We start from the raw sequence: 14,558 nt of genomic DNA, 5'->3' as shown, positions 1-14,558 counted from the left end.
CTTTTAAAAAAAGAAAGAAAGAAAAAAGACTAATGGTTATGGTTTTGATTTCAAGCAAGTAAACCAGTTACTTGATATTAAGGAATTTTTTTATTTGTGGAGGTATATGCTCATATTTATACATAAAAGAAGAGTGTCCTTTTAAAAATCTGACACTGAAACAATTAAAAATGAAATTACCATCCAGGGTATCATCAGGAGTTCAGCTAAGGTGTCTGGAGGTGGAAGCTAAAAGAAACAAGAATGGCCATGAGGGAAAAGCGGAAGTAGATGTGGGGATTCATTTTACGGTCTTACTTGATGATTTTTATAAGACAAACGTGAAAATACATAAATTCAGTTATCTGCTGTTTTTAAAAGAAAAACAAGCATATGAGATCCTGGCAACCAGATGAACAAACTGAAGTGTTAAAAATGTTATTTAACCATTACAAAGGGAAATAACATTGTACCTAAATCTAGTATCTATCAACCTATTACTAAGAAACACAGATAATGTAATATAAAAACACCACTTAACCAGGAGATTCAAACTAATTGGGAAAGGGCAGAGGATTGTCAGTCTCAAGTAACAGTGACTCTATTAAGGCTCCCACATCACAAGAGTAAAGAAACACACTAAGCAGTTTTGAAAAATGGAATCTTTAAGAAATCTTATTCATAGTCCAATGAAATACTCAATATTTGAGAAGTTTCTCCATTAAACCACCAAAGTCCCAACTTTGGTAGTGGCTTTATTAAAAGAAAAAGCGAAACACAGCTTGTTCTCCCTCTCACACCAATCACCTACAATAGTTAACTGTGGGCAGCAATTTGGAATCACTGGTTACTGTTCACTGGTAAGATGAGGATAGTGGCCACTACATAAAACATCAAATCTCTAGATTGTTCAGTGGAATTTCCTGTGATGGTGGTGTTCCTCTTGTTGTATGTGGCTACTGGGCACTCGAAGTATTGCTAATGGGACCAAGGAACTAAATTTCAAATTTTATTTAATTCATTTAAATAGCCACATGTGGCTAGTGGCTACCACAGTGGACAGTGCAGTTCTAAAGTACCTAAGAGAAGAACCACACACACACACACACACACACACACACACACACACACACACACACACTTCACTTAATAGCTAACTCACATTTATTAAAAATTTAAGATTACAGAAAAGCATAAGATTTGCTTTATTAAACAAGCTCAATTAATTTACCTTCCACTAATAAATGAAAGTATTTAATATCACAAAAGGAATTTTGAAATAAGGTTGATTTCAACCTCTGAAATTAAAAGAAAAGCAGCTAAGACGTTTTCAGGAGAGCAACCACAGACCTCCCTCTAGTGGCAAGAGATAGAGTTGCTGCTGAAAGTTGAATTGCTTCTGAAACTACAGAAAACTGCTCACATTTTTCTAGAATTACAACCTAAAAAGACTCTAGATTAATATATAAGGAAAATAGATCTCATTTTTGTAAACAAAAGACAGACCTAATTTTCACATACAATGAATGCTACTCTCCCTAGAAATCTGATCTCTCCAGAAAAATGATTTGCCAAGGACATTTGGGAAATTCTGGCTTTCACAAAACAAAAGTTTATGGATCCTTAACCAAACTGTGAGCAAAAGAGAGGAGACCTAATTCTTTTCTATTGATAAATGTTCTGGGATGGAACATGTAGAGGAGTGGATTCTGAAGTATAAAGTGGTAAGCAGCAGTGGGGTTTGAAAAAGCCCATGGTACATCAAAAAAAAACAATTAAAATATTACAAGAGTTTTTAATACCCAAAACAACACTGTTCAGTCTGATATTCAGCTTCAAAAGACAATTCTGCCACATTTCCCATTTTAATTACAACCATACATACACATTTAGATTTAACTACAGAACTACTACTTTCAAGTACAAGAAGGAACTCAAAATAGAAACGACTTGTGTTACAGCTATTGTATTTCCTTATAGTTTTCAGGAAAAACAGCTTTTATATACACTGTAGTAAGTACAGAATGTACAGAAGACAGTTATATATACAAAAGTGCATTAATATAGTAATACATTTAGCAGAAATACAGGAAAAAATCCTGGTTAACAATCTGATACGTTACAGTATTTAAGACTACTTGAAGATTCTCCAAACCAGCCAACTTCCTACTTGCTTTGGTTATGATATTGATGCTACATAACTAACCTTTGAAACTAAAAAAAAATGAAATTTTTAACCATCTGTCAAATGTTTTACATATACTTGTAATTATCTTTAATAGCTTTTGACAACAGTCCTATTAAACTCCCAACACAAAGATTCAAAATGGTAATACCTATACCTAAATTAGAGTTCTCAAAGAGGAAATTAAATTGATCCACTATACGAACAGAAATAGTCTGCTCCATTCCTAAAAGCCTCAGCTAGATAACCTAACCCCAAAGTCCAAACTTAAATCTAATTGGTCAGCTACTATTGAAGAGCAAGCAGCTCCAGAAAACAAGCCATGGCTTCAGGCTACTTACTGTTCCTTAGAACAAGTCAGAATAGGTAAGTGTTAACTTGTCATTTATACATATTAATTCTACAACTACCTTTATATAGTCAAAATGCATATGTATAATTGGAGCAATTCTCTTTTCTACCCCTACCCCTCACCACAAAAAAAAAACCCCACAGATTTCCACAGATTCCACTGACCACAAAGATGTAACAAACTTGACAATAAAGAAAAAAATACTATATATTAAAATCAGAGAAGACTAAACCAGGTTTTCAGAGTTCAGTATGAATGCCAAATTAAAAATTAACTTACCACCATGTGATCTAGGTTAAAACATTAATAACCTTAATTTAAAATAAAATTGTGAGGGGGGCTGAAAAGAAATAATTTTAATATTGGAAAAAATATGAAAATAAAATTTTAGTGAGTCAACTCTGATATGCAGCAATAGCATGCAACTTCTGTACTCTATAAATAGCCGGTTAATTAGAGGACTCTTTGGAGTTCCTTCTGAGCCTTAGGAATAAACCAATTATTTTCCACAGAAATGAGATTTAAGCTAGAATTCGAAGGAGCTATGTTCCAGATACTATACTGACAGAGATGCCTAGGTCTAAATATCTTTCAGAAGTTTCTCACCCACTTAGCATAATTCCATTGTAAAGATAGAATTTATCTTACTTTGTCAGACTTAAAATGAATCTAAAGTTACCACGATACATGTGTATACAAATACTTATTTTCTAACTAATAGTCCTTTTAAGGATTAGATTTACCTCTAAGTTTAGAAATGTTGAATGGCAGTGTGCTCACCATCAATACCATATTTGAATAGGACTGGGAATTCTCCTATCAACTGTCTCAAACTATAAACTGACTTTCAATAATCCCCTCCCGATTCTAAGCAAACATTTCTTGAAGACAGAAGAGCTAATAGGTAATTTGTTAAAGGGGAGGGGAGCATTCCAGCTATTACACAAATGAATGCAAAGAATCCCTAAAGTTATAACAAGGGAATCAAGCTGCTATATTATCTCTGTTCTTGAAGTGCTTTTGTCTTGAATATTATCTCTCCAGACACTAAGAATTATCTGGTTTTAAAAAAAGCATTCTGGCTTATGACCATTTTCAGGGGAAAAAAATGAGAGAGTACATTAAGCTACACTTTAGATAACTTTCAATGTTCTTCAGTGACCAAGGTGGGCCACAAATAAAGTCGTGTTAATGAAATTTAATATCTGAAAGATTAGTGTTTTGTTAATACGCTCTATTGTCACTGACTGGTTCAATTTAATGATTTTGCTTACTGATATCCAACAGCAAGGACATTTTAGAAAACAAATTACAATGTTTAGATTTTGAGTTTGAAAAAGCCTGATATTGAGAAAAAGTATAGAATTTACCTTTAAGGCACATGAGGCTATTAAAAAGTAACCCATGAACGAAAATCTCTGCTAGAGAATCTGGAAACAGGACTTCTCTATTTGTCATGTACTAATAACATTTTTGGCTTTAAATATGAAGATATTTGAAAACTTCACTAATTTTAAAGCTCATCAGAATCTGGATACCTTTATACAGTAGTTTCTAGGAATTTTTCCTTTAAGAGGGAATTAACACTTAGAAGAGTTAAATAAAATGAGATGTCCACCCAATCCATAGAGTCATTAAATTACAAGTCAGTTTCTGGGATTAATTCAGCAATATCTATCTAATTAATCCAAAGGGCTAAGGAAATGGACAAAACTGCCCCAGCCTAACAAAAGATACAAGTCTCATGAGGGACGCCTGGGTCGCTCACTGGTTAAGCGTCTGCCTTCAGCTCAGGGTGTTATCCAGGAGTCCTGGGATCAAGTTTCACATCAGGCTCCCTGCATGGAGCCTGATTCTCCCTCTGCCTGTGTCTCTGCCTTTCTCTCTCTGTGTCTCTCATGAATAAATAAAATCTTTAAAAACAAAAAAGACAAGTCTCATGAGAAAAAGTGTCATTTTATTCTAAGTTCTTTTTCGGGCAGAATGAACTACCCTTTATATACCACCTAACAGTATACTACTTTAATTCAGTTGTAAAACTGTAGAAAAAGACATGCCATCTTATTTAACTCAAGGTTCATACCTATGTTAGGGACTGACAGACTTCTACAAGAGCTCTTTTTTCCAGTTTTATTGATATATAATTAAACATACATACAAGATCTCTAATAAAATGTTTTACAAAGAATCTGAGGGAAATTTATCATGCCCTAAGTTAACGAGGCTTGTGTTTAAAGGGGAAGAAACTTATTTGCTCCAGTGTCAGTTCTCTACAGATGCTCTACACTGGAGCAAATGAGTCTCACATTTTTATTAATAGGTTAGATTTATCTTTAAAAAGAAAAAATAGTGAGTTGGATTGGTCTTAAACTCAGATATACCAGACTAAATAAATTATTACTTATTCCAAGAAAGAATTCAAACTTGAATTATCTACATGAGATATTAAAAAAGAAAAAAACACAGTGTAGCCCATTAACAAAAACAAAACTTTTTGTCTTTTACTGCTGGGTTTTTTTTCTAATGTCAGGAGAGATGGAGAAAGACTTGATAATCTCCCTCTCCCACATCATAAGCAAACCCAAGTTGTTTTAATTTTTTCTTTTAATTAAAAGAATTATTTTCAATCTCCTCTAAACCAACTTTATGGGCAATCTCTAATTTATAGTAAAGACAGTGCATCCAGATTTACATAAAATTTCATGGCATACTTTACTATAAAAACTCAAATCCTTATAAACTTTTAAAATTGGCTTTGTGGTGCTTTGGTAAACTTGTTTCATAGCGACTTAAGTTAAATCTAAGGTAATAAGACTATGTGACTGTTGGGAGAGTAGAAAAATTGATCTTATTATATCATGACCATGTTAGGATTTTCTTTTACTGGTCAATTGTTTCCAAGTATTTAACAGATAAATGCTGCTCTATGGTCTCCAAAAGTGGCCTGTTTTCCTGGAAGAGTAGGTAAAGAGAACAGATAAATCATTCTCTAGATTTTGCTTTTGCTAAGAGCAGGCAGAAAATTCAGCTGTATTTGCTCTTCTCTCCTTTTACTCATCCTATACTTGGAAGGGAAAACACAATGAGGTTGACCCTTTCCACTTTCCTCAAAGTATTTTGGGGTCCTACCCCAAGCTTTCTTTGGGCCCTCTAAGCTGGTTAGGAGCATCTAAGAAAGGGTAAAAGGAAAGTCAGAGGGAGTACTCCAACTGATAACCATATATACATACTTTCATCTTAGTAAAATTTTAAAGTATAAATTTAGTAGTCTTTAAAATCTCATAACCATACCACAGACCTCAGCAAAGCTGCAAAATACATCACTTTTCATCCTCAGCTTCAATTCTTTAACCTTCAAGGAAGTAAAGTAAAATCAGGTTTTCAAAACACGATTGCAAGCAAAGGTTTTTTATCAACTGAGAATTAACGATTTAAGTCAATCTCTTTCTTAATGAGTTATTTGATATGATAGTTTAAAAAAGTAAAAATCCTATCATCCTCTGACTCTAGAGTTTAAAAAAATATTGATCACAACTCCCCCTCCTAATTATGATTACCTCCCAAAAGTTATCCACAATAAAAAGAAAATCATGAAAATCAGAAAGCAGCTTGATTGTCAGTAGTACCAGGTTCCATCTTCTTTAACCCATATGAGTGTTTAAAGAAATGTGGTAGAAGAAAAGGAATCACACTACTTCTAGTGTTCATGATAACTCTATGAAAACATTTAAAGAAACTCCATGATTTCACATCTACAATTAGACTTCTATTAAGAGCCAACAAGCTCAGGATTTTTTTTCCTATTATCTCACTGTTCTGTGTATTTCTAGTGCTTTATAGAGAAATTTCGGAGAACTGTAAGGGTTTTCTTTAGTTAACTTTGAACATTTACCGGTTTACATGCCAGAAGCTGTTATACCAAATATTTAAAAATCAGAGCTGTGCTGGAAAAAATGACCTACAAAAGAACTTAAATTAAGATACAGTTCCTGCCTTTGAGACAGATTCACACCCTAAAATTTCAGGAAGCAGCGGAAAAGCAGAATTGGATATTTTGCTTAATTGCTTCCTCCATTTGAGTATTAATCAATATAGCATCAAGTCTAAAGTTCAGCTACTAGTAACATTATTTCCTCAGTAGTAATCACTTACAAAAGGATTCTGAATTTACAGAAAGTGAAAAACAAATCTAACAGGAAAGACATTAGTGCCTATTTTTACACATTTGAGTTAACAAATGAAAACAGAACTAAAGCTAATGAAGGCACTATTGTAAACAGCAATCCACACCCTACCCCCCACAACCTCAAAAAAAGATGCCCACTAAGAATTAAAAATTATGCTATGGCCTTTAGAAAAAGCAAACTGAGGAACTGTAACATTAAGAAGGAAGCTGAATTATGATCGCTACAGATATACCTATACTGACATAATAAACTACTTGTCAGCAGCAGCTTGAAATCTTCCGAACTGTAAACGTACTAGTTCTTGAAAAAGCCCACTTAACCACCCTAAACAGTCAAAACATTTACTAAATTAGTGGTTCTTAAAACTAGAGCTGCGTGCAGCAAAATAATCTGGTGGTTGTTAAAACACAATGCTGGGCCCCTCCCCCGGGGTTTCTGATTCACTGCATCTGGAATGGGGCCTGGTAGTATGCATTTCTAACAACTTCTCAGGTGATGCTGAAGCTGCTGGTCTGGGGACCACCTGCTGAGAACCACTGGACTTAAATATTAATGGTACATCAGCACAGCCCTAACCAAAAGTTTGGTCAAAATGCATGTAAACAAATAAAAGGATAGAACACTTTAACGCCTAAAAAGAATGCCAATAAATCCATCCTTATTACATCAAAACATCTACATCTGCTTCATGGTCTTCCTCAGTCACTTTCAAGGACAGCACTTCTTCATTAAGGAAGAGCCCACTGAGCCTCTCCTTTCGAGCCTGCCTCTGCTCTTTCAGCTGCCTCTTGCGCAAAGCCTTCTGCTGTAACTTCCGTTGCTTGGATCGCTTCTGTCAAAATAAAAATTTCTAAATCAGTAAGGTTCAGTTCTGACATACCCATCTCAGAATTTTTTAGGGATCAAATTCTGTATTTTCAGAATATTTGGAGATGTTCAAATTCCTTTGCAGTATGATCCTGGTTCCAGTAAGTGAGCCACTGGAATGAACTGAGGGAAATGATGCCTCAAGATTCTATTTTTATGGTATTTGACCAGTGAATCTTAGGAAGGACTGAAATTTGATCATTTTGATTAGTTATAGATAATCAATCATTCCAAAGCCTTTTTTAACCAAATTAAGGTACATGGGTGTCACTGCAGAGTGAACACATAATAAACAATACTGAATGCCAACATAGAGAACATTGCCTGGGGATCCCTGGGTGGCGCAGTGGTTTGGCGCTTGCCTTTGGCCCAGGGCGCGATCCTGGAGACCCGGGATCGAGTCCCACGTCAGGCTCCCGGTGCGTGGAGCCTGCTTCTCCCTCTGCCTGTGTCTCTGCCTCTCTCTCTCTCTCTGTGTGACTATCATAAATAAATAAAAATTTTAAAAAAAATTTTAAAAAAAGAGAACATTGCCAAAATCTCTAATGCTTATGCTTTTAAGGTATCTTTCATTCAAAAGCTCTAGCAATTTTACAATGGCGGGAAAGAATCACGTCTTCTCCATATTAGGCAAATACCATCTTAAAAGCCCATTAGAAACCCAGTGGGTGTTCTTCCTTGTCACTGGTGAACTGATGCAAGAAAAAAAGAATGAAGAATATCTAGAGGAATACCCTGGCAACCAACAAAGATGGCTATGTTTCTACTTTGGTACAAACCAGGGAAGGAATCACTGTGTATCTTCTAGTCACCACTGGGTTCCCAAAGAGTTATGAGATACCCTTTTTATCTTTACGTTGGCTCCAAACTGTCACCACTGCAAGGAACTGAACTTACCTAAAGCATCACAAAAACATTCTTTTTTTTTTTTTCACAAAAACATTCTAAATACACTACACCTCCCTATTTTTTTATGTGCCCAATATTATCACAAAGAATTCTTCAACTGTAAATAGACAGAAATTAGAGAAGGTGTTATTATATTTTTAAAAGATCTAATAAACATTCAAGATTAAAACATTAAGAAAACATTTAACACACACACACGACATGCAGAACATTGTTAGGAGCTGATAGACAGCAACATCAGCAACATAGTGAGACCTGCTCAGTAGTGAGTTACAGTCAATATTGCAATCTTGAGACTCACTATTTCCATCAATTTATCTTACTTAAAACAGACACAAAAATCAGATAAAATTGAATGTGATATGGGTGTGGGTCAAAACAGTATTTCAAAGCACTCAGCCTGAAGGGCTTTACTCAAGCAGAGTATCCTGCTTGTTCAATTAAAGCCAAAACCCACAGGCATCTAGAAAGCAAGATAATTTTAACTCTTCAAGAAATTTATATGAAGAAGTACTAATGTTAATATTGAAAGGTAAAGTTTTGTATTGATTAGACATTTTACTTTTGAATCCCGAATCCGTTCTGCTGCACTTGCAGACAAGTTGCTGTCACTGTGTGCTCGACTCATGTTGGCACTGGAGTTTGAAGCAGAGTTTCCAACACTGGACCCACTGCTGCTTGCAGAACTGACCATGCTGGCACTGCTGCTGCTGGCACTGGCACTGGCACCGCTCACTCCACTGGTGCTTGCACAACTAAAGTTGCTTCTCTTCCAGGCCTCTCTTGCAGGCCTTTGGCGAGGGCTATGCTCCTTGATATAGTTTCTGACCTTGGAACACACAGACAAACACTGGTTAGTGTTGTTCCTTGACATTCTACCTGAAAATACTGGAGAAAAGAATATTGTACATAATGTAAAACATTATCAAAAGTGCTACAGATGTGCTCATCAGCAGGGAAATACAAATCAAAACTATAATGAGATACCCCTCACACCCATCAGAACAGCTAAAATCAACAACACAAGAAACACCAAGTATTGACAAGGATGGGGAAGAAGAGGAACCCTCCTGCACTGTTGGTGGGAATGGAAACTGGTGCAGCCACTCCAGATAACAGTAAGAAGGCTTCTCAAAAAGTGAAAAATAGTACTATCCCATGATCCAGAAATTGCACTACTAGGTATTTACCTGAAGAATACAAAACTAATTCAAAGGGACACACGCTTCCCCTAGGTTTGTACCAGCATTATCAACAACAGGAAATTATGGAAAGAGCCCAAATGTCAATCAACTTATGAATGCATAAAGAAGATTGTGTGTGTGTGTGTGTGTATACACACATAGTGGAATATTACTCAGCCATAAAAAAGAATGAAATCTTGCCATCTGCAGCAATGTGGATGGAGCTAGACAGTATTAATCCTGGGTGAAATAAGTTAGTCAGAGAATGACAAATATCATATGATTTCACTCATATGTGGAATTTAAAAAGCCAAACAAATGAGCATAGGGGGAAAAGAGTGAAGAGAAACCAAGAAACAGACTCTTAAATACGGAGAACACACTGATGGTTACCAGAGGGAAGGAGGGTGAGGGGATGAGTTGAATAGGTGATGGGGATTAAACAGTGCACTTGTGATGAGTACTGACTATTGTACCTAAGTGCTGAATCACTAAATTGTACATCTGAAACTAATATTACACTGTATGTTAACTAACTGGAATTTAAATAAAAACTTTAAAAAAAAGATTGGATTGGATCTTGAGATAAAACAAGACATTGGTTGAAAATCGAGTGTAACCTGAATACAGCCTATAGATTATTTAATAGTACTGTATCTATGTTCTTGCTTTTGATGAGTGTACCCCCAAAAAAAGAACTTGGATTGTAATAGATGTTTAACAAATCGAGTAAAAGACAGTAATTATAAAGAAATAAAAATAACACTTATTGTATTATAATATGATTGTATCTGTATTATAATACAGATTTATGATCTTGGATTATAACCTACATTGATTTCTTTGGCTCTTTCTTGAGTTGTAGACGCTGTGAAGACAAGGATCATTTTTTAAACTCTTTTGTATCCTAATATTTAATACATAACAGACACTTAACATTGTTAAATAAATCAAATAAAAAAGTGCTACAGATGTACATAAGTAGACTATAAGGAAGAAAGAAATCTCTAAATATACAAACAAGTACTAGAAAAATTAACATTGTTCAAAATTCTAGGATATATATTATGGAGCTATATTTTTAAAACATATAAAATAATCAGCAAATGGAAGGCTACTAGCCTCCAGAATCTAGGATTCTAAGAAAATAACACTCAGGGTGCTGGGTGGCATAGTCAGTTACGTGTTCAGCTCTTGATTTCAGCTCAGGTCCTGATCTCAGGGTCATGAAATCAAGCCCTGTGCTGGGCTCTGCACTGAACATGGAATTTGCTGAAGTTTCTCTCTTTCCCTCTGCCCCTCCCACTGCTCGCTTGCTCTAAAAAATAAATCCTTTAAAAAAAAGAAAATAACACTCAGAGAAATTAACAATAGAACAAATCAGATTAGGCATTTTTTAAAGGTCTCAATATGATTTAAGTAAGCTCCTGATTATATCTAAGATTAGGGTGTTTCCTAAATCTTAGCTAGGGGCCCATGGTACCTGTCTTCAAATGCAGGGCATCAATTTCAATACTAATAGAAAATGAGCTGGAATGTAAAAATTATAGTATGTCTGTTGAGAGAAATACTGAATAAAAACATTTTTGCAAGCGATGATAAATGCAAAAAAAAAAAAGCTTTTAAAAAACGAAAATAGAACATAAGTATTCATTCACCTATGTACCGAAGAAAAATGGAGATAAAGAAATGTGGATTTCAAAATAGCTGAATGAAAATTACATTTTACCCTACACAGGCTCAATTACTCCATAAGATTACTCAAATCTCCCAATTCAGATGTTCACTCAAGTATAGATAGCTCTCAAGAATCAGTGTTTTGATTCTGTCAATCACTCTTTTTAAAGGTGAGTTAAAATAAATAAATAGCATAACCATCCCTTAAGTGGTAAAATTAAGTTTCAAAGCCTACACAACTAAACAGCAGGTCCTAGATCCACATGATCCCAGAAAGGTATTGCCAGGTGAGATGTACCTAAAACCTTACAACTATGTGCTCTCAAATATTGCCATCATTTTTTCTAATATTACATCTCACAGCAGTGATTTAGACCTTAATTATTTGTGTATTTTAACATACAATGATCCAAGTCTACATTTTATAAAATAATGGTTTTGTTAATAGCTGTACAATCTGTATTTTCTTTACATACCTGCTTCAGTTTTTCATCTGTGAGACAGTTAAGTTCAATAATAAACTCACTGTCCGTAGGGGAAATCTGAGCCGAAGGATCAATTATTTTTATAATATCAAGTTGCTCCCGAAGACCCATCTCCGTACTGACTTTACGACTCAGATACTCAATATATTCCACCTATGTGATGAAAAATTATAATAAACAAGATCAATGCCAAAACTTCTGATATTTTAATGTCATTTATAATGTGTTTCAAACATCAAAAGCACTTATATTTGTTCCCTGCAAAAACAGTTAAAGCCCTCACTCAGATTTTACTAGGCAATCCACATTTACCTAGTAGCTTTAAATAGGTAATACACTGAGCTTCAAGTAATCTCTACATATATGCTTTCAATTAAGAATGTCAAGATCCAGGCAGCCCAGGTGGCTCAGCAGATTAGTGCTGCCTTCAGCCCAGGGCGTGATCCTGAAGACCTGGGATCAAGTTCCACGTCGGGCTCCCTGCATGGAGCCTGCTTCTCCCTCTGCCTGTGTCTCTGCCTCTGTGTGTATGTGTGTGTCTCTCATGAATAAACAAATAAAATCTTTTAAAAAAAATGTCAAGATCCCTACCTGCTCATCATTTGTCATTGCACTCCAAGGAAGTTCATCTAAATTCCGGTGCTTATTTTTCTTTTTAGGAAGCAGGCAAGGTGAACTCGGAATACTGGGTATGACATCAGAAAGTACATCACTCCCACTTGCAATGTCACTGCCTGGTAACTTTATAAAAATAAGAAGGGGGTAGGAAAAGCAAAATTTTTCAAAAATACACTTTAAATAGCACAACATATTACATATTGATTAAAAATTACGTTTTAATGACAAATACAGAATAATGAGACATTAATTCTGATTCACTCCTATTTTAGACAAAGCAGCAACATCAACATATTCTTTCTATACAGTCACTTGTTGAATGAGATATTTCCCAAAAGCTTAAATTCATAATCAAGACTTGTTAATAAAATGCTAACTTAGGAGTCAATCATCATTAGGGTTTTTATTTCACAATGTGAATGTAGGCTAGGGGTTATACAGCATGATGAATAAGGAACATTGGACTCCATCTCAGGAGATGGGAAGGATCTGCCATGACTTGGCATTTTGCTCAACACTACACTGGAAATACTGCCAATATAAAGACAAATAAGCCATGGTCCTTGTGCTCAATTCAGTATTAACAACCTCAAGGCAATTAAAATAATTTAAAATATGCTGTTAATATAGAGCAAAAACACTTTAAAGATCAGAGTTTTATGACAGAAAAATTAGAAAAAATACTGAGACAATGGATAGACAAAGGAGAAAAGTGAGCAAGACTAATACACAGAAAATCAGTTTAAAGTGAGATGAGCACCAAAAATAAGTGCTGTAATTTTTATATTGTCTATTATAAGCCAGTTAGAATGGATTTAGTTTTTTAACAATTGAGTCCAAAGGGATACAAAGAATAGTACATATCTAATATATATAATTTGAGAACTTTGGACATATGCATATGCCCATGAAACTATCACCACAATCAGGGTAATAAACATATTTGTCACCTCCACAAGCCAGAATGGATTTAATTTCAAATAAATGTGTTTAGAGACACCTGGCTGGCTCAGTTGGAGGAGCATGCAACACTTGATCTCAGGGTCATTAAGTTTGAGCCCCATGTTGCGTGTAGAGATATACTTAAATAAATAAACTTTTTAAAATAAACAAGTAAATTTAAGTCATTCATCCAAAAAAATAATTTCTTCTACAAGTAGTAGATAATTTTAAAAGATAAATGCTTTCATTTTTACAAGGTACAAAATACCACCTTTTTGTTGTTGTCCTTTGCAATTGCATCTCAACTCTGGATGATTACTAGGCTTTTGAAGTTACCAAAAGATAAAAGCTACTTTAGCCATGAAGATTATTACACTCATACACCTGGCCTCCTACCATACCTGTATCACTCTAATAGGTACAGGGGATTCAAAGGATTTTAAGTCATGGTCCTTATACAAAAACTCCTACTGGGGAAGATAATATTATAACACAAACATTCAATTATACAAAATAGCAAATGACAAATGCTAGATTTGAAATGACAGATCATCAACAGAAATATCTAGCAGTGAGTTAAAGCTGCAGGATTAAAACTTAGAAGAGCTATAAGGTGACAGGCAATGGGAAGTCGACTGCATAGAAGAGCCTAACGAAGACACAGAAATAGGGTTGATCACTATGCAAGGTGACCATGATGCTTAGAATGAAATTCTCTTAAGTTAGCTACTAATGTTAAAAACCACATTTTCATTTTAATAGTCACTGATAAGTCCAAGTACATAAATGACTACCAACAATTTGTATGACTTCCATTAAAATCTCATTAACACTGCTGAAATTGTTCATTCACCCTTAGCCCTGATGTTATCTAGTCAGTGTCAAGAGAGAATGATTGCTGAATAGATGAAGGTCATCTTTCAGGCTTCAATGTCAAAAATGAAAATATTTTGCTACTTTCCCTTTGAAAGATTTCAAATCACAACACTACTTAAAGATCTCCCTGGGGTTCCTAAAACAAAATGAAACAGTCCGTATCAGATGAAAGGCCTCCTCTACTTCAAGCTCCTTTGATGTATTAGGTAAAAAAAAACTATCAAAATATGTAGACTCTCAAAATTTAAGAAAAATGTTTATCTAAATCTTTAGTGAACATCTGCTAGGTAACAGACT

General features: G+C 34.9%; 1 protein-coding gene across 1 annotated transcript in view; it reads right to left on the bottom strand.

The window, feature by feature from the left end:
* Positions 1–1,160: 1,160 nt before the first annotated feature.
* FAM199X (family with sequence similarity 199, X-linked) overlaps positions 1,161–14,558 on the bottom strand; it is a 29,880-nt gene continuing 16,482 nt past the window's right edge. Inside the window, exons 3-6 of the mRNA XM_041741685.1 lie at positions 12,417–12,566; positions 11,817–11,978; positions 9,042–9,308; positions 1,161–7,535 (exon numbers count right to left, since the gene is read on the bottom strand). Of these exons, the coding sequence (XP_041597619.1) occupies positions 7,365–7,535; positions 9,042–9,308; positions 11,817–11,978; positions 12,417–12,566 (750 nt within the window). The 3' untranslated portion in view covers positions 1,161–7,364. The remainder of the gene's footprint in view (positions 7,536–9,041; positions 9,309–11,816; positions 11,979–12,416; positions 12,567–14,558) is intronic.

Source organism: Vulpes lagopus, chromosome X (genome assembly GCF_018345385.1).
Source record: "Vulpes lagopus strain Blue_001 chromosome X, ASM1834538v1, whole genome shotgun sequence".
NCBI lineage: Eukaryota > Metazoa > Chordata > Mammalia > Carnivora > Canidae > Vulpes > Vulpes lagopus.
This window is presented reverse-complemented; position numbering and strand designations above follow the sequence as displayed.